This window comes from Verticillium alfalfae, genomic scaffold (genome assembly GCF_000150825.1).
Source record: "Verticillium alfalfae VaMs.102 supercont1.4 genomic scaffold, whole genome shotgun sequence".
Taxonomy (NCBI): Eukaryota; Fungi; Ascomycota; class Sordariomycetes; order Glomerellales; family Plectosphaerellaceae; genus Verticillium; species Verticillium alfalfae.
Window position 1 is genome coordinate 996,928 of NW_003315035.1, and position 17,559 is coordinate 1,014,486.

Genomic DNA, 17,559 nt, shown 5'->3' on the forward strand with positions numbered 1-17,559 from the left:
ACCCACTATCGACCGTGATGGAACCGCAGGTTGAGCACCACGGTCAACACGAACCGACCTTGTCGATGCCCTGTTCCCTGTCATTCTGGCTGACTGGTCTGGACTCTTCGGGCGGGGAGCTGATGCAGTCAGATCGTGAGTCCAAGTCCAGCTGGCCCCTCCCCCCAACTGCCTCTGTAGCTAGGGCCTTTGGCGTCTGACCACAGGCAGAGAGACGCTAGCTGTCCAGTTGTAGGCCCTCGAGTGAGTGTCTCGATCACTGGCACGGGTAGCTGGGCGGCGTGTGGCGGGATGGAAATTGGGTCTACCGCAAGGTAGACCAGAACTGTGGCGGGGGTAAAGTGCGTGTGTCTACACCTGAGACGTTGCCCAGAGGCGAGCAAGCGTGTTTCTAGCTCCGGCTGAGATATCATCCACACTCGCTCACGGTCTGATCCCCGAGACTACTATACATACAGCCAGGGGCTCGGCACGTTGTGCGTTCGAGTCAAGACTCCAGCACTCTGTATTCGGTCCTTCAACGACGTAGTCACTGCAGCTGCCACCTGTACATGAATCGAATGGCAAGCTGACGACGAGTTGTCGTTGTCAGAGTACAAGGTACAAATGCCTTGACTTGGTTGCAGGCGCATTCGCGGCGCTTCTCATGCGCACCACACGGAGCCTGCGAGTCACGAGCAACCTGGCAGGTGCAAGAAATGGCAATGGCAATCAGATGGCCACCTGGCTTGACGTTCTGGCTGTTGCGCCATTGGCTGTGGGGATCGCGGGGTTAGTTTGGCGGAATACTGGCCTTCACCCCTGGCGATGTCCCCCTCTGCAGGCAAACAGGCGGCGATGCCATGCTGGCTGAGGGGGGAGGGGGCGGTTACCCTGTGTCAGTCATCTGCCTCGCTGCGGCAGACAAGACATTGTTCGTCACAGGCGCTGCGTGCCGCTGACACCGTTCCTGCTGCAAGATGGATCCGCCCGTCATCTTAAGTCCGATGAGATACAAGCCAGAGTCATGCCACCAATAAGCCGGCCCGACGCCTCGTCTTGGACGGCGCTGCTGTCGGCGTTTGTCCCTCCACCGTCTTGTCCTGGACTGGCGGGATCACAGAATAGGGCCTGCTGCAGACGAAGGGCCCCCAGTCAACCTGCCGAAATGGAGCCGGGGGTGGGAGGGATTCAGGGGCAGGGTGCTTCCTTAGCGTGGAAAAGCTCCATCACATGTCAGAGACAGCCAATAATTCCACAACATATCGATGGACCAGACGCATGTGCCGAGGAACAATAGTCATCGACCAAAGGTTAGATCAATTGCCCTGGCCACCAGCCTCCTTACCGCAACAACCTCGACTGCAGCTTGAAATGAGGGGTTTTCTTAGCTCCATCTTGGTCAATCTTTACGTGAGCGAGAATCCGTCAAAGTGGTGCATGTCCACTGTCGAATTTGACAACCCCTTCGTATCTGTTCCCGTTAGAGCCGCGCCAAGGAAACGGCAAGGGCACATGGAAGAACCCTTGACCTGGAGCTGGCACAATGGTGGTTTCAGCAAAATACGGCTTCGATCTCCGTTTTGTGGACGACGACGTCTGAAATCCGACTGTTTGGCTCGCCAAAATGTGTCAAGCCACGGCTGCTCCCACGAATGGTCGCGTCTTAGCTTTCTCAAGTGAGAGCAGCTACTAGGCGATTGGCAATCCGAAGTCCTTGGAATCAGTGCGCTAGTGATGGAGAATGCCGTTGCGATTCATTCGAACCTGCAAGTCGGACCCATTGTTGCAGGGATGTAGTATGAAGTGATGCAAGCCTCTTTGAACAGGGGGTTTCTAATTGTAGTGATGACAAGCCTGAGGGTCTGCTCCCGCACACCGAGACGCAGAAGTTCTGTAGGGTGTTTTTCCATGAAAACCGGACGCTCCCCATATTTGGCCCATATTTTGCGAGGGGACGTCGAGGACTGTCGCTGTTCAGACGCGCTGCCACCAAATGTCGATTTGGTAGGTAGGATGGAGTGTACAGGCGGGCACCTGCGCCGAGCTCATGAACGATCGTGCAATTTGACGCTACTCCATACCAAGCAGGTCATTTGATTCTACAGTGCTCGCTGTGCGGATTGCTGGATTCGATAATATGCAATGTGCCTCGATAACGCACAGCAACAGGTTCAATCCTCAACCAAGAGGCAAATAGGTAGGTAGGTAACGGAATCCGGCGCAGACCGACAAGCCGCTAGGGTGCAGATGGATACGCGACCTGAGATCGTCATCCGACTCTGTCGCTCAACGGCGCCCGTTGGCGATGCAGGCTGGCGTCATGCTGTCAGTCATCGTTGTCAGAATAAGGTTGTCCGATTCACATGTGGATTCTGCGCACGTTTTCTTCTCCTTCGTCTCTCTCGGCCGAAGGCTGCCATGCTTCATGCGCTGTTGGCCCAGCTGTGAAGATCTGGTGTATCTCAGACCGCTAAGCTGCAGTACCGTCCCGTGGCTTGTTCCCCTTTCCAGAAGTCGAGCCCGATAGGGGCGGTCGGAGGGCATGACCGATACCGACCACAGCTCCGGCGAGGCAGGGACGGGAACGCACACGAGAGGCAGAGACGAAGGGCCGCCAGGCTTCCAGAAAGCTTCTGTCATGGTTCGATGCAGGGTTGGCAGCTGGCCTCCCGCTACGCATACTCTCCGTTCCTGGAGATCACCGTCATTTCTGTTCCGAGATGGCTCGTCTCGCACGACCCCATTCTGATCTTGACAGCTTGGCGGCTATCGGACGCCACGGCACCAGGGCCCTTTGCCGCATGAATCTGGGGAATGAACACGAGCAATAGCCGCGACACTATTGACAAGCTTGCTGAACATGGTTGTCGTCATTGTCGGAACCATGAAGACCCCGTCTGCTCCATTTAGAAATGACAGTGGCTTCATTAGGACACGGGAACAAATGATTCCCATGTGAAATTGCCTGATCCGTTTAGGTCAAATAATTCGCTGGTGTATGCCAAGTCTCGAGATTATCTGTCTTCTTTCGCTTCAATGATCTGTTTGAATGATCTGCTCGAGGTTCTTGGAGTTTCCCACCCTTGAGGAGTATCAGGGGTGATGGACAAGGCAGAAAATGACCATCTGCTGGCGCCCCAGTGAGAATGACTTCTGAACCCCACTGCCACCGGATTGCGCCACTCCTGGCTGCACTGGATCTTCTGGGACAGCCGTGGAACCTGGGTTGAGAACCAGCCACAGTTAAGGATTGTGTGCACCGTACTAAAGGCCGAACCGATACCGGCCGGCTCAGATCCACCTGAGATTACTAATGAACGAATTCTCGTCACTGGAGCCATCTGAGTGACAGGCCCCACCGCGGGGGCGATATTGAACATTCATCAAGCGGCAAGGAGAATCACGATACCAGCCAGAAAGACTCATCCACATGTCAATCGTCGACACACGTATCATCCACCACCCAGCAATCAACCCTTGTCAAATCATCAGTATCAGTGTGGTTGCATTCTTGGCATCTTCTGAATATTGAATCTCGCAGCCACGTCATCTCGTTCCTTCCCAAAACAGGCCTCTACTTCCACAATGGACAGAGACGTCGATAATGCGAACCCGACCATATTGACTGCAGCACAGCTGCCTACGCGGCAGAGCAAGAAGAACCTGGCAAGGAAGGGCCCAGACAACAAGTACGACGGTATCATCTTGGCCAAGCCTGACTTCCTATCCCACCCTTTCTGTGACGCCGACGACTTCTTGTGGCCCGACAAGGATGATGCGAATGAGGAGTTCACACAGGAGCCCATTGACGAGCAAGAGATATACGGTACGGCCCTCTGCTCATTTCTCTCTTTGCTAGCTTTCATCCTCGAGACTGCTTTGCTGCCCTTCAAGGTGGTTCAGCGGGTCACCCATGTCTGACCCCTTGTGATGTTCATGGTCTCGCAACAGTTGTCGAGTTACTCGTCTTTACATGCGGCACCATATGCCACATGAGAACGGGAAGAGCTCAAAGCATTATCTTTGCAGGCTCTTCTCGCCCTTCAAGCCTTGACCGATGTCCGCCACAGAGCACAGCTAGCCTGAACTGGTTGATAACCCCAGCAGGGATCAAGCAACTGACGTTTCATAGACCTCATATCAACGATTTCTGACCCAGAACATCCCTTGTCCCTGGGTCAACTGGCCGTCGTCAATTTGCCCTGACATCTATATCACACCGGCGCCAACGGCTCAGCAGGACCCCGACGCGTTAATCACTGTCTTGGTCGAGGTAACGCCGACTATCACACATTGTTCCCTTGCGACGGTCATTGGGCTTGGGATTAGATTTCGGTTAGAGCAGGCGCTGCCGCCCAACTACCGCATTGACGTGAGGATCAAGGAGAACACGCACAGTCAGGACGAGCAGGTTAACAAGCAGCTCGGCGACAAGGAGAGAGTGGCTGCCGCTGTCGAGAATGACACCTTGAAAGGTGTCCTCGACAAAATGCTTGAAACATGCGTCTGATATAAATGGGAATATACCACATTCAACTTCACATTCATCTCGTCATTATCGATATCTCGCGTTGCTGCTGTAGGTGGTCGATTCCGAGGACCCGGAAACAAGCTTCAGCCGCGGAAAGCCCCAAAGCATGGTTCGAAACTTTTAGGCGTAATTGAGCCAACAGGGCCAGGGCGGTGCATCATCCCAGCTATGTCTGTTGGCTGCCACGGACTTCATTGACCCGATAGAACAGGGTGAACAAAAGATTTGCGCTTTGGGGTTACATGATCGCCAGCCGCCAGCGATCTTCCACAATCATCTTGTGAACCGGGCCGGGGGCCCATCCTCTGGCTAACCGAGAACAAGTTTCGATAAGGCCTCACTGTGGCAAAGAAAGGGAACCCACGTCGTTTCTGATAAATGAATGGTGTTGCTGCCGAGGCAATAAATGCTACTGTTCCTTTCGCTTCCAAGGCCGCGAAATCCGAAAGACACATGACGAGACTTGGGCTGCTTGCGTACCTGATTACCTGCCAAACAAAACACAGCACCAACGTATCGTCGACCAGAGACGGAAATTGTGCCTCGATGATTTGGATTTTGATTTCTATGGTTGGTATCAATAAGGTCTAGGCCGTTCGCCCACCAGGCCACAGGGCACATAGCACAAGCCACAATGAGTTCGGAATGCGGTCCAAGAACAACTTCTGCTCACGAAAGTTGTTCCTGTTGCGTCGTGGCGTTATAACCCTCCAATGGTGCCACGGCTTGTCGCCATAAGGGCATTACAAAGGTCATTACAAGATGCACCCTGCCTAAAATAGAAACCCGGAAAAGTCTGTCGGCCTCGGAAGAACGAACGGTTCTAGCGGTCTGTTTTCCCGGCATTTGGACTGGGCCCCGGCACTTCTCTCAAGGTCAACGCGCACAAAGTGCACAATAGGAAAGTGTGCTAGATTGTCGGCACGTTCAGAAGCAGGAAGACTGCTGGCTGACGCGGCAGGCCAAAGTCTCGATGGTTCGAGTGCCTTCAGATGCGATTAATAGTGTGGCTGGCGAGGAGGCTCGGAGACCGCCGCCTCCGGTGTGGTGGGAGAGGCGACCCTGGTCGGTGACAGTCGGTGGCCAGAACTGGAGTGCATGTGGCCATAACAGCGCCTGCTATATGGCATATGAGTCAGGATCGAAACACTTGCGGGGGAGCCGCCTCGGTCACTGCCTCCCGTGTGTCTTATTCATGTCAGGCATGTGCATGAAGTGATGGCTCTATGTTTTGCCATCTTTCCCAGGTCTCTGGGGGGGGGGGGGTCGGACAGAATGCCAGTCTTGCCAGCCGACGGCTTCGCCGCCTGCGACCTCCGCACGACTCCCCAGTTCCTCTCGCCGTTGATCACGCTGAAAGAGAGATAGGCGGCCGAATCTGCTAGAATCATTCTCTTGCGCGCCTATTGCAGTTGGGTGGAGTCAAGGTTTCCAGAGTAGATGCACGTTTATCGACTACGTCGTCATCGCAAGCGGCGTTTCTCTCGGGGCCAAAGGGATACCGTTAGGGCTCTGTAGATCAATGCAGCTCAGCGTCGACGCCACAGCCATTTCGAAAGTCGGCAGGTGCTTTCTGCGTGGCACCAGCACACGTCGGACGGAGTATCTTGCTTTGCGTCTGCGCTCCTGAGCCTGATCCGCGTGATAGTATTGCCAACGTGTCCATTGCACGGCCAATGATGGATCAGATGGACTCAAGTGTTGTGTTTTGTAGTACAGAATATCCCTCTCAGTCCGATCATGGCATTCCCACGCCCCGTTACGCCGAACAGCCAGTCATTCCATCTTCACCTGACGTAGATTAGAGGCCATATTGCTGTCCGTCTCCTAAGACTCCAGCGTTCCGTTCTCCATCAGTGACTGGTAGAATTCAGGCTCTAGAAACGTCGCAACGCTGACGTCCTCGCTAAGGCCCTTTCTCCTCCTCGTTTTCAGTACGAAATCACGCGCCGTGGCCTGAGCAGTTGCAGGCTGTAGGGGCTTCACCATGACAGATTTGTCAAGCGGGTCGCCTGGCACGATGCTCCAACTGTCAAAGGTCATGCTGACCATTGCAGACCCCTGTGTCTGGATTCGTAGGGCTGTTTCGAAGCCGAATGAGTCGATGACGGGGATCAGTCCGTTCACACGATACAATGGGGTACCGGGTATAGGACCATCTGAAAGAACGTGACCGCGACGACGAGCAAGGGCGGTGTAAACCTCAGTTGCTGAATCTTCGGGCCCAGTCACAGAAATAGCGTATTGGGGCTCCATCAGGCGTGGTGATGCCATCAAGAAGGAAGAATAACAGGCGCGGCGTGATGTGGGGATGATCTGGCCACCACCACGGAAGATTGCTTCCTGCGCGAGAGCAACGTCCGTCACACGGAACTTGGTGTTGCGAATAGCTATTGAGTGTCGGTCAGCTCTCCAGTCCATGACAAGACGTCGACGACAAGTTGGGCAGGGTTCATGAACTCACGTTCTTCGCAAAGTGGGCCTTCTCTGGTTGCCCAGCTGAATCCTTGTCGCAAGGTTTCTTTGACACCAGTCAGGAGCTTCTTATCGACCTTTCACAAAGTTAGCGTCGTCCAAATGGAGGAGAAGAGAGAGCTCAACAAACCTCAGAGGGAAGTGTGTCGTCTTGAAGAATGTTTGGGCCAGTGTCATCAGGCCCAAAGGCCCAAATACTCCTCGCTGCTAGTTTGTCCCATCCGTACGTTTCTTCGAAATACTTTGCTGTCTTGCGAATAGGGTCACGAATCTTCACCTTTCCAGACTCGATATCTTCGGATATCCCCTTGTCAAGCTGCTCCGCTATCATCGTGATGCGGTTCTTCTTGTTCGGTGTGATGGCGTAGCATTTCGTAGCCGATTGCTCCACAACGGTCTCGCAGAAGCGAGTGACAGGATCAGAGATCTTGATTTCCATGTCGGCATAGAGCCGCCTCAGGTCATGGAGGACGCAGTCCATGTACAGCTCTCCTGTACCAAGTACAATATGCTCTCCAGACTCCTCCACCTTGGTGACGATGAGTGGGTAGCTCTTCTGGATCTTTCGCAGGCCGTCCAGCATCTTCGGTAGCTCTGAAGGGTTGATAGGTTCCACAGCCACCTTGAGCACAGATTCAGTGAAGTGTGTCAATGGTTTGAAAATGAACACGTCCTCATCATCATCCAGCTTTGGGGGAACGATTGTAGCCGTCTTGACAATCGAGTTATCCACGCCGCCGAGAAGAACCCAATTGCCTGCTGGCACGCCATCCGTCGGTATGTTATATCTCGTCTCAGAGATGAAGACATCCGTGACGGTGGCCATGACCATGTCTTCTTCGTCATCCAGCGAGTATCCTTCGCCAAGAACTCGTACCTGCATACCAGGCCGGGCAGTTCCGCTCAGCACACGACCGAACGAGTTGAAGTTTTTTGCGTCTGTCGTATTGAACAGCTTGGTGATGTGCACCACAACCGGGCCATCTTGGTTGCAAGTTTTCATACTCTCCGCAAGCTTGGTGTCCAAAGGACCAGTGTAGTATTTCTGCAACCACTTCTCGGCCCCATCCAGAGGCGAGGGAATGTGTCGGACGACCATATCAACAAATCCAGTGGAAGGTCCAAAGAATTGTTCACAGACCAACTTCAGCAGAGTCTTGGCATCTGCCTTGTATTGAGAAGGCTTGAGCGCGATTCCGAGCCCCCCCAATACTTCCTTCAGATCTTCTGGGCTGTCGCTGATTGTGTGTGTGTAAATCTTGTAGATTGGCTCCAACACGAACTTGACGAAGGAACGCTGAGCTCCCTCCTCAACGGGCTTCCTGGTGAAATTACGCTTCTTTGGGTTGAAGTAGACATCACCCCATAGCCTCTTAGCAAAATCATCCGTGTCGATACCGCCGTACGTGTCTGCATACATCTTGGCGAAGGACTGCAGCGTGAAGCACCAGCCCATATCGGTGCAAGAGAAAAGGACATTACCCTTCTCAGGGCTGATACGCTTTGCCTCGCCTTTGCCGGGGACTGTGTTCTCGATGACAGTATTGACCTCCTCGATGACGTGCTTGAGCTTGAAATAGGCATCCTTGGGCGGCAGCTTAAGCTCTAAGATCAGGCGATCAAACTTGTTGACGATCAACGTGAGAGGAATGTCCTCCAGCACAGCGTGCTTGATGATTTTCTCCGTGTTGACCTGAACACCCTCAACGATGTCGACCACCAGGCAGACACCATCCACAAGTCGCAAGCCGGCTGCCACTTCATCGACAAAGTTCACGTGTCCCGGCGTGTCGAGGATGTTGATAAGGTGCGACTTTCCCTTGGTGCCCGGCAACACCAAGCTCATGGGTGAAGACTTGACGGAGAGTCCACGTTCGCGCTCGAGAGTGTGGACATCTGTGTATCGGAGTTGCTCGTCTCGGTTCTTGCCCACCCTGCGTTCCAGTCTGTCGGTAATATCGTGCGTCTCCAGGACCAACATGTCCATAAATGCTGTCTTTCCGTGGTGCAGGTGGCCAGCCAGGGCAATGTTGCGCGTCTGTTCCGGAAAGTTCATTAAATCGGTCATGAAGCTGCGATCGAAGAAGACGGGAGGCAGGTCGGCCTCTTCGATGTTGAACTTCTTCTGCTCGACTGGCGCGACGATGGGTTCCGTGAGCAATTGCTCGTCTTCTTCCCGAACCAGAATTTCGACCTCATCGCCATATACTTGTTGCGCCGTGGGGTAATACTGTTTGTCTTCGTGTAGGATAATGGCATTTGACGGACCATCGTCTAGCGAGTGGTTAGTCGTCAAGTTGGACACAGTGGGAGAGCGTCAAGCCGTTACCGTCAAGCTCCATCAGCTCCTGGCCTGTCGGCACAGGTGCTTCGCTTGCATCATCTCCATATACATAGTCCGACGCGTTGGCGCCATGTTCTGACGCTTCCTCAGAGCCAGCCTCCTCGCCAATGAAGTTGCCGAACCTGGTTGCGACACGTTAGCAAAATAATTGTGCAGAGCAACAGGGTAGCTCAAGACGTACTCGTCGTATAGATCATCCATCTTTCCAGAGGTGATAAAGGGGACGCGGATGTATTACTTTGCCGTGAGTTGAAGGCTGTTCGTCGCAAAACAGCCTTGTCTGGCTGTTACATATGACGACTACGCGACAGTAGCAAAATCTCGAGAGTTGATGCGAGGCTGAGGTTCCACATAAAACAGCTGCAAGGCTGGATGTCTAACAGGCAGCGATTGGAAGGGGGGTTTTGCTGCATTAGAACGGGGAGCCACTTAATGGCTTATTAATAGTGTTACTGATTTACAAGAAACCCTCCGCTTATCGCACCTCAGCGACTTATCAGATCCCCGATAGTGAGCCTAGCAGCGGGGTTCAGGGGTTTCGTCCGCTGTCGTCGCTGTTGGAGGGGCCCATGCTTGGCTTGCCTGGCTCATAACCCCACGTCCAAAAGGCGGAATCAAAGAACTCAACATTTTTTGGTTTGTCTCCGGAGCCGGACTTGTCCTCTCGAAACCTATACTTAAACGTCAATCACTTCTATCCTTTGCATTGTTTGATATCTAAGCCTGCCTCCTATCCCACATCCACCTTCACCATGGCCAACCTCCCGTCCGTCTACATTGTCTCCGCCGCGAGAACCCCTGTTGGGTCCTTCCTTGGGTACGTCAAAGCTCCGAAGCTCACACCGACAATGGCATGGACTGACAACCCTATTTCTCCAGTTCTCTCTCCAGCCTGAGCGCTGTCGACCTCGGTGCGCACGCCATCAAGGGTTAGTTCTCCAATACGACCATCTTGTGTGCTTCAACCACTCACCTGCTGCGCAGCCGCTGTTGAGCGTGTCCCCGAGATTAAGCCCGAGGATGTCGAGGAGGTCTTCTACGGCAACGTTCTCTCCGCCAAGTGAGCCCCTGCCTCCAGTCACCGCCAATCGCTCTCCCCACGACCTGCTAATTCCCTCTCAGCCTCGGCCAGGCTCCCGCCCGTCAGTGCGCCATCGGCGCTGGCCTCTCCCAAGGTGTCGTCGCGACCACCGTCAACAAGGTCTGCGCATCCGGTCTGAAGGCCATCATCCTCGGTGCCCAGACCATCATCACTGGCAACGCCTCAATCGTCGTGGCCGGCGGCACCGAATCCATGTCTAACGTTCCCCATTACCTTCCGACCCTCCGAAACGGCGCCAAGTACGGCCACCAGACCCTCGTCGACGGCGTCCTCCAGGACGGCCTGACCGACGCCTACGGCAAGAAGGAGCACATGGGCATGCAGGGCGAGCTTTGCGCCCAGGACCACTCCATCACCCGCGAGGAGCAGGACGCGTACGCCATCCAGACCTACAAGAGGGCCCAGGCCGCCACCGAGGCCGGTGTCTTCGCCAAGGAGATCACCCCCGTCGAGGTCTCGGGAGGCCGCGGCAAGCCCAACGTCAAGGTCGACCGTGACGACGAGGTCAAGAACCTCAACGAGGCGAAGCTCAAGGCCATGCGTCCCGCCTTCCAGCCCAACGGCGGCACCATCACCGCCCCCAACGCTGCCCCCATCAACGACGGCGCCGCCGCAGTTGTCCTCATGTCCGAGGCCAAGGTCAAGGAGCTCGGTGTCACCCCCATCGCCAAGATCCGCGGCTGGGGCGACGCCGCCCGCGAGCCTGAGCGCTTTACCATCGCGCCCGCCCTCGCCATCCCCAAGGCCATCGCCCACGCCGGCCTCACCGCCGACGACGTCGACTTTTACGAGATCAACGAGGCCTTCTCCGTCGTGGCCCTCGCCAATATGAAGCTCCTTGGCCTCTCTGACGACAAGGTCAACGTCTTTGGCGGCTCCATTGCCATTGGCCACCCCCTCGGCTGCTCCGGTGCCCGCATCGTCACCACCCTGACCACCGTCCTGCGCGAGAAGAAGGCTAAGATTGGTGTCGCCGGTATCTGCAACGGCGGTGGCGGTGCTTCTGCTCTCGTGATCGAGAACCTGCAATAAATGGTTTCGCTGCGGAGATGAGACGGCAGGACAGCAAGAGACCTTATATGCAGGGTCTAGGGCGTCCCGAAGAGAATGTGATGCTCTTTTCAACGATGACATGGTACATGAAAAGTTGAGACTCGGTTGCGGGCTAAAAAGTTCTGCATATGGCCATCATAGATATATGGCACGGGAATGTACTGCTGTTGCTTTTTAATCAATCCACTTGCGGTTCACTTCGCACAATTTCTTTTTGGATCTGGAGAGAGGAGAGTGGTGTCCATCGCGCTGTGAAGTAAACCATTCCCATAAACTTCGCACACGAACGATATCGTGTTGTTCAAAATTGATTCTCTTAGTTCTCGGGCTTCGAACCTAGCTAGCAAGACATGTTTTACACAGGCAGCATTCCGAAACTCCAAAAAAAATCATGTCCGTCGGGCTTACGCGAGCTGCGACCTCAACTATCTCCCATATCGTCTCGTCAAGGTTTCTTTTGAAGAAATATAACATTGAGGGCGAGTCGGAGGGCGTCGATTCGAAGGCGCGAAGCCCCATAGGCCACACTCTTTGCTCCCATGAAACGGAGAGAACGAGGCGGAAACCCGAATGCGTAAAGGGAAAGCGGATGAGGAAAAAGCAAGACAAGGAAATCAAAAACGCTACGCCCGTACCGAGCCGATCCTTCGCGCCATTTTCTGCCTGAGACCTTCTCCTGCTGCGCCTCGTCCATGTGTACTCGAGGCGTACGCCCAATCACGGACCAACCAAATACTGTAGATGTGACGGCCATTGAACCACTATGCATGTGGTTGTTGCCGTCTGGTATCTTTCGGCTGGGGAAACCCCCAGAGAGTATCTCACAAGCTCCCTCCTAGCCTCTAGGGGCTTTTCATGTGCAATCCCGTCATATAAGAAAATCCAGGGCTCAGTCAGTGGTGTCCATGTTGCCACCATTGACAGCAGGCGGCGCAACGCCGTCTTGGAGCCACTTATTCCAGTCATTCTTGGTCTTTTCGACGTCGGATTGACTCAAATCTTTCATCCACTTGCTGTTGAGCACGTACTTCTCTCGCATGACTTCCTCGCGCTTTTTGCTGCCGGCACGGCATCGTCTGGTGATCTTCTCGCGCTCCTTGGGGTCTTTGATGTTTGAGTAGTGATCGTAGATGAAGCATTCAGATGTGCGCTCCTTGTAGACAATCTTCAGCGAGTTCAGGCATACTTTGTGTGCCAAGCCCTCGGAGAACGCAGCCACAGCCGGAGTCCAGTTGTCGTCAGCCTTTTCGTCGATTGGCGGAAGGTTGCGAGCAAGAACCGTCTTCTGGAGGCGCGATCTAGGGACGCCCTCAGTCGGCTCCACGGACATGTAGGAGGAGATATAGTACTGCCAGCGCTCACGCTGCTTGAGCTCATCCATATAGAAGGTGGTGTCTTCCTTCTGCAGCCAGCGAACGCTTGCCTCGGACTTGTTGGGGAACTGGAAGCGACATGTTAGCCTAGCCGATGATGTATCTAGGGAGAGGCAGACTTACCCAGCTAATCACGAACATCTCGCCATCCTTGACACACTTTTCGGCGAACTTTCTCGCGGCGATCTCCGTCTGCCAGTTTGTCTCATCCTTCTCACGGTTGCTGAGGTATTGGTGGATGAGATCCGGAGTCTTTTCTTTGGTGTCGGTGGAGCTACAGGTCAGAGCCAGGCGACTGAGAGTCTTGAGAAGATCCGGAATGGTGTAGAGTTTCCACCCGTTGCGCAGGTAGTAGTGGCGGAGGACATCCTGATACCGCACCTCATCAATCTCGCCTGTGACATACTCCTCGATCAAATCAACTGTCTTGGACCAGATCTTTGTAATATCATCATCCATCTCGAAGTAGTCCATAGGATTCTCCGAGAGGCCAATCTCTCTTGCGACCCGGGGACGGTTGAGGCGCGCAACTTCCACATGAACGTCGCGCGCGCTCTCTTTGACGTCGCTGAGTCTCTTGTAGAGCGTTTGCAACACGCTGAAGAAGACAAAGATGGTCTGGTTGCTGAAGAAGTTGTACCATGGTCGGGTGAACAGCCCGTCAGCCCTCAATTCACCCTCGTCCGTGAGCAGCGAGGCATCTCCAGTGGTAACAATGGGCTGAGGAACAGTGGACAGCCAACGCTCATTTGACACGAGAGGAGCGGGATGCTCGCTAGGCGCATCTGGCATCTCTTCCTCGTTGGCGGAGGTGACGTCAGGCGTTGTCTCTTTGCTCGCCGACGCAGCGCTGTCTTCCTTGTGGCCACGAGGCTTAGATCCATTGCGGCCAGGGTCAAGAACACCACGGAGCAGGTCGCTCTTCTTGCCGTTTCGGCGGTTTCTTCCGTTAGTCAGTTCGGCTGGGGCACTTTCCTCCGCATCGTCTTCGTCTGACGCGTCTTGAACACGGGGTAGCTGGCCGTCATACTCTTCCTCGGGAATATCGAAGAATGCGGGAACAAAAGACTCAAAGAAGTCAGTGATTCTTTCCTTCTCGGGAATGCTGTGATGGCCGCTGTTGACAGCATAGAGCATCATGAGGCGGAGAAGCTCCACGATGATCTTTTTGTCAGAAAAGTTCCAGACGAACTGGTGACGTGGGGCTTTCCCAGTCAAACTGCGCTGTCTTCGCTGCTCTTCGTGCTTCGTCTTAATCACATCAACGAGATGCCTGGCCGAAAGATTCCGCTTGTCAGTCTGCTTGACCTGGATGCCCATGTGGTCGAGACTCTTCAGGTGCATGTTTTCGGTTTGCGAGTGCCAGACCTTCTCCCACTCGCGCTGAGAGAAGCGCCATTCCTCGTCCTTCTGTTTCATCCGGGCGAGGACAACGGGCACGACATTAAGTGGGTTGGCGAACATGTCGTTCACAACCTCGGGGCCCTTGTCGAGTCCATAAATCTTTTTGCAGATTCGCTTGAAGACCGGGATGGAGCCACCGCGAAGTGCAGCAGGCATCTCGAAACTTTCCCTCTCGGCATCAGACATGACGTTGATCTGCTGAGCCACGGGCTCTAATAGTTGAATGCACTTAATGTTCGCTTCAATGTTGAAATCGTAGTCGTGGCGCTCCTCCTCGATGCGGTGCAGCCCCTCCTCAAAGCCATTCTTGCGGTGAGCCACGAATCCAGAATCTTCGGAGGCCCAGGTAGGGTGGCTGGCCCACTGATCATTGAGAAGATCAGCACAAAGCTCGTCACGACCACTGCAGCGTTTGAGCGTTTCCTAAATGGTAGTCAGCACCGGTGCGTAAGAAGGGTTGTCCATAATATACTCACACGCTTGGGCAGGAGTCGATAACTGGGACCATAACCACGACAGTTACTCAAAGACACCTTGCCGGTAGGAGGTGCTGGGCGGTTGTCGACCACGTCGACCATGGAATCAACATTGAGAAATTGTTTCCAGAAACTGAGAAGCTCAGGGTTAGCAGCAAGAAAAACGCTGCCTTTCTGGTAGACGGTGGGGCGGTCGATAATCTGCTGACTGAACAAGTTGCAGACTTTGAGAAACTCATTGTACGAGGTCTTGTTGCTCAGGTACTTCTTGACCCTGTCGAAGAACGCGATCTCGTCATGGCTCGAAGTTGCATTAGCAGATGGTCCGACTGGCTCAGGCATGATAGGCGTCAAGGTGGGCTCGATAGCCGGGAGATCGGTAGCAAGAGGCTTGTGGTTAAGCTTAGTCCGTTTGCTGTTGGTGACGGGTGCGCCAGGGAGTGCGCGACTGCTAACAGCAGCAGCTTCCACAATGGCAGGTGTAGGCACCGGCGTCTGCTTGTCGATTCTCGGCCTCTTCTTGCTGTTGTCTTTGCTTGCGCTGTTGGGCGGTGGGAAGCTTCCAATGAGCGGAAGCTTCTGTGCATCTCGGGGGTTCTGCCCCGGAGTCGTCATGGCTGCGATAGCGGCAGCTTCATCAGCTGCACGGCCAGGAGTGCCCTTGGCTTGACCAGCAGACTCGGGGAGAAATTGCTTGAAGTCCTCAAGCAGGTCAGGCGCGGTGTGAAAGAGCGTAGTGACCTGAGCGTAAACCTCTTGAATAGGTTTCTGTTCTCGCTGATATGTTTGAAGAATTTCCAGGAATTGCTTGTAAATTTCAGGCTTGTCCTGAAACCGGTTCTACATGTGGTTAGGACTTCTTTCTCACCGAATCAAACTTTATCAGGGGCTTGTTGGGGAGGATAGAGCTGACCTTGATCTTGTTCACGTAACTGATGGCATGGTTAAATTCGACTGGTCCTCGGCGTTCCAGTCCGGCTTGCTGAGCAGCACTGCCGTTGACGCCCGGCGCACCTGCCTGGGGCGTTGGTGTCTGCGCGTTGCGTGGAGGTTGCCCGGCGACAGGAGGAGCGTTACCTGGCATCTGGTTCGAACCTCGCTGGTGCCCTGGCCCTTGAGCATCGAAAGGTGCGCCGAGACCTTGCGCTTGGCCAAAGGCCGCGGCGCCGTTCTGAACAGGCGTGCTGAAGGTTGCTTCAGGACTTTCAATGCTATGCTGAGGCAGTTGCGGCTGTTGAGGCTGGGGCCAGCTGCCAGCGCCGTTGTTGCGGGGGCCAAACAGCGGCTGGGCGGCGCCAGGCTGGGCGTGTGGCCCGTCAGGCTGAGTGACTCGGCCTGTGATGGACTGAACTGTGGTTCCCATAGGTGTTGTGACTCGGATCGTATTCGGGTCACTACCAGTTCCACACTCGATTCTGTAGCCGGGAGGCAAGAACGTGTTGAAGCCCTGGATGAGGTTGGGGTGCCCCGCGAAGAGCTCTGAAACTCGGTTGATGACACCAGGGGTGTCAATTCTGTTGCCTGTCAGTCTTTGGGCGCACCGCAATATCTCTCCGTGTTACTTACGCTTGGCTCTTAAAGTCCTTCATGATATCTAGAAATCGATTGTATACATCTGCTTGATCGTGGAACTGCACTTTAACTTGATCGAGGTAGGTCAAAGCATCCTGCGATAGGCACATGTCAGCATCTTGATCCTGTAGTGAATACGTCGTCTTTCCAAGTGGCACGGTGAATTGACAAGTGGCAGCCAAGTTCCACGTGAGGCAACGCGGGTTAGACCGTGAAGTCACCCAGCCGCTTCGAAGAGCAAGCCGAAGACAAATTGGTCCAGACCATGCAATGCCAAAGCAGTCAAGATGGTCATTTCCCGAATACTCCAGTTGCCTTTTGAGAACAGTGGAAATATGATATGAACCATAAACCCAATCCGGGTCCTGCAAGACGGCGACGCTCTTCACGCGACGATTGCTTATTGCTGCAACGCAAGAACTGACAAGAGAGTCTCAACTTACGTTCAAAATTGGCTGCTGTCCTTGAGCAAGTCCGCCGCCAGGACCAGGACCACCTTGCGCTTGATTTGGTGGAGGCTGGGCTCCAGGGTTGTTGTTATTGGCGCCGCCTCCCCCGCCACCACCACCACCACCTCCCCCGAATGGCGCTTGTTGCAATGCTTGTGAGACTTCGCGTTGCTGGAGAGGTCCTCCAAATATGGGAGGAGGGCCGCCAGGAGCGCCAGGATGCGCATTCGGCGGATTTGTCGGATGAGAGATGGGCGCAAACATTTGGTGCTGCGCGGGGCCGTTATTGGGGCCGCCGTGCTGGGGAGGTCTGGCCGGGTCGGCCTGGAGCGGACCGCCAAAGTTGGCGGGAGGCCCTGAAGGCGCTCCAAGAGGCATTGGAGGGGCGGCAGAGCCGTGGTTTGCGAGGAGGCCACCAGGGCTGTGGATGGCACCAGAGATCCTCGACGCGACCGGCTGGTGGATGGGTATTGATCCCGCGTTACTGTGATGTGGTTGTGCCGGTGGGAAGCCCTCCCTTCGCCGTCTGTCGTCTTGTTCTCGCTCTCTCCTCTCTAGATCGTCGGTTTCCTGGGCCATGCGGCGGCGATTGTCAGCCTCGAAGGCCTCGGCGTCATCCATGTTCTTTGCGCTCATCGTCGACAAATCGCCCGCCTGTAGTAACAAAGTCAGAATAATGGTCTTCGCGTTACGTTCAGATGTGTTGAGGAATAGAACGGTTCAGATCGGTTGCGATGGTGCAAGATTGAGGATCGCGCCAACTCTCTAGCGAGGATGTGGTCTTCAGGGGATCTCGAA

At 54.6% G+C, this 17,559-nt stretch overlaps 4 protein-coding genes across 4 annotated transcripts in view; 2 read left to right on the plus strand and 2 right to left on the minus strand.

Moving 5' to 3' along the window:
- Positions 1 to 3,406: 3,406 nt before the first annotated feature.
- Positions 3,407 to 4,512, plus strand: VDBG_03735 (FAM96B; the record flags this gene model as incomplete). Its single annotated transcript, XM_003005736.1, has 2 exons — positions 3,407 to 3,888; positions 4,115 to 4,512. The coding sequence occupies 2 exons, from the start codon at positions 3,568 to 3,570 to the stop codon at positions 4,490 to 4,492; spliced, it is 699 nt and encodes a 232-aa protein (XP_003005782.1).
- Positions 4,513 to 6,141: 1,629 nt separating this feature from the next.
- VDBG_03736 (116 kDa U5 small nuclear ribonucleoprotein component) lies at positions 6,142 to 9,533 on the minus strand (the record flags this gene model as incomplete). Its single annotated transcript, XM_003005737.1, has 5 exons — positions 6,142 to 6,903; positions 6,978 to 7,065; positions 7,119 to 9,262; positions 9,318 to 9,454; positions 9,514 to 9,533. 5 exons carry the CDS (start codon positions 9,531 to 9,533, stop codon positions 6,341 to 6,343), a joined length of 2,952 nt encoding a protein of 983 aa, XP_003005783.1.
- A 434-nt stretch (positions 9,534 to 9,967) lies between these two features.
- VDBG_03737 (acetyl-CoA acetyltransferase) lies at positions 9,968 to 11,466 on the plus strand (the record flags this gene model as incomplete). Its single annotated transcript, XM_003005738.1, has 4 exons — positions 9,968 to 10,149; positions 10,212 to 10,261; positions 10,317 to 10,392; positions 10,455 to 11,466. The coding sequence occupies 4 exons, from the start codon at positions 10,085 to 10,087 to the stop codon at positions 11,464 to 11,466; spliced, it is 1,203 nt and encodes a 400-aa protein (XP_003005784.1).
- A 631-nt stretch (positions 11,467 to 12,097) lies between these two features.
- Positions 12,098 to 17,559, minus strand: part of VDBG_03738 (transcriptional regulatory protein SIN3) — a gene marked incomplete at both ends in the record, with an annotated part of 6,721 nt that continues 1,259 nt past the window's right edge. The window contains 6 exons of the mRNA XM_003005739.1: positions 12,098 to 12,928; positions 12,984 to 14,687; positions 14,741 to 15,568; positions 15,654 to 16,254; positions 16,307 to 16,437; positions 16,756 to 17,415. Coding sequence (XP_003005785.1) covers positions 12,377 to 12,928; positions 12,984 to 14,687; positions 14,741 to 15,568; positions 15,654 to 16,254; positions 16,307 to 16,437; positions 16,756 to 17,415 — 4,476 coding nt within the window. The remainder of the gene's footprint in view (positions 12,929 to 12,983; positions 14,688 to 14,740; positions 15,569 to 15,653; positions 16,255 to 16,306; positions 16,438 to 16,755; positions 17,416 to 17,559) is intronic.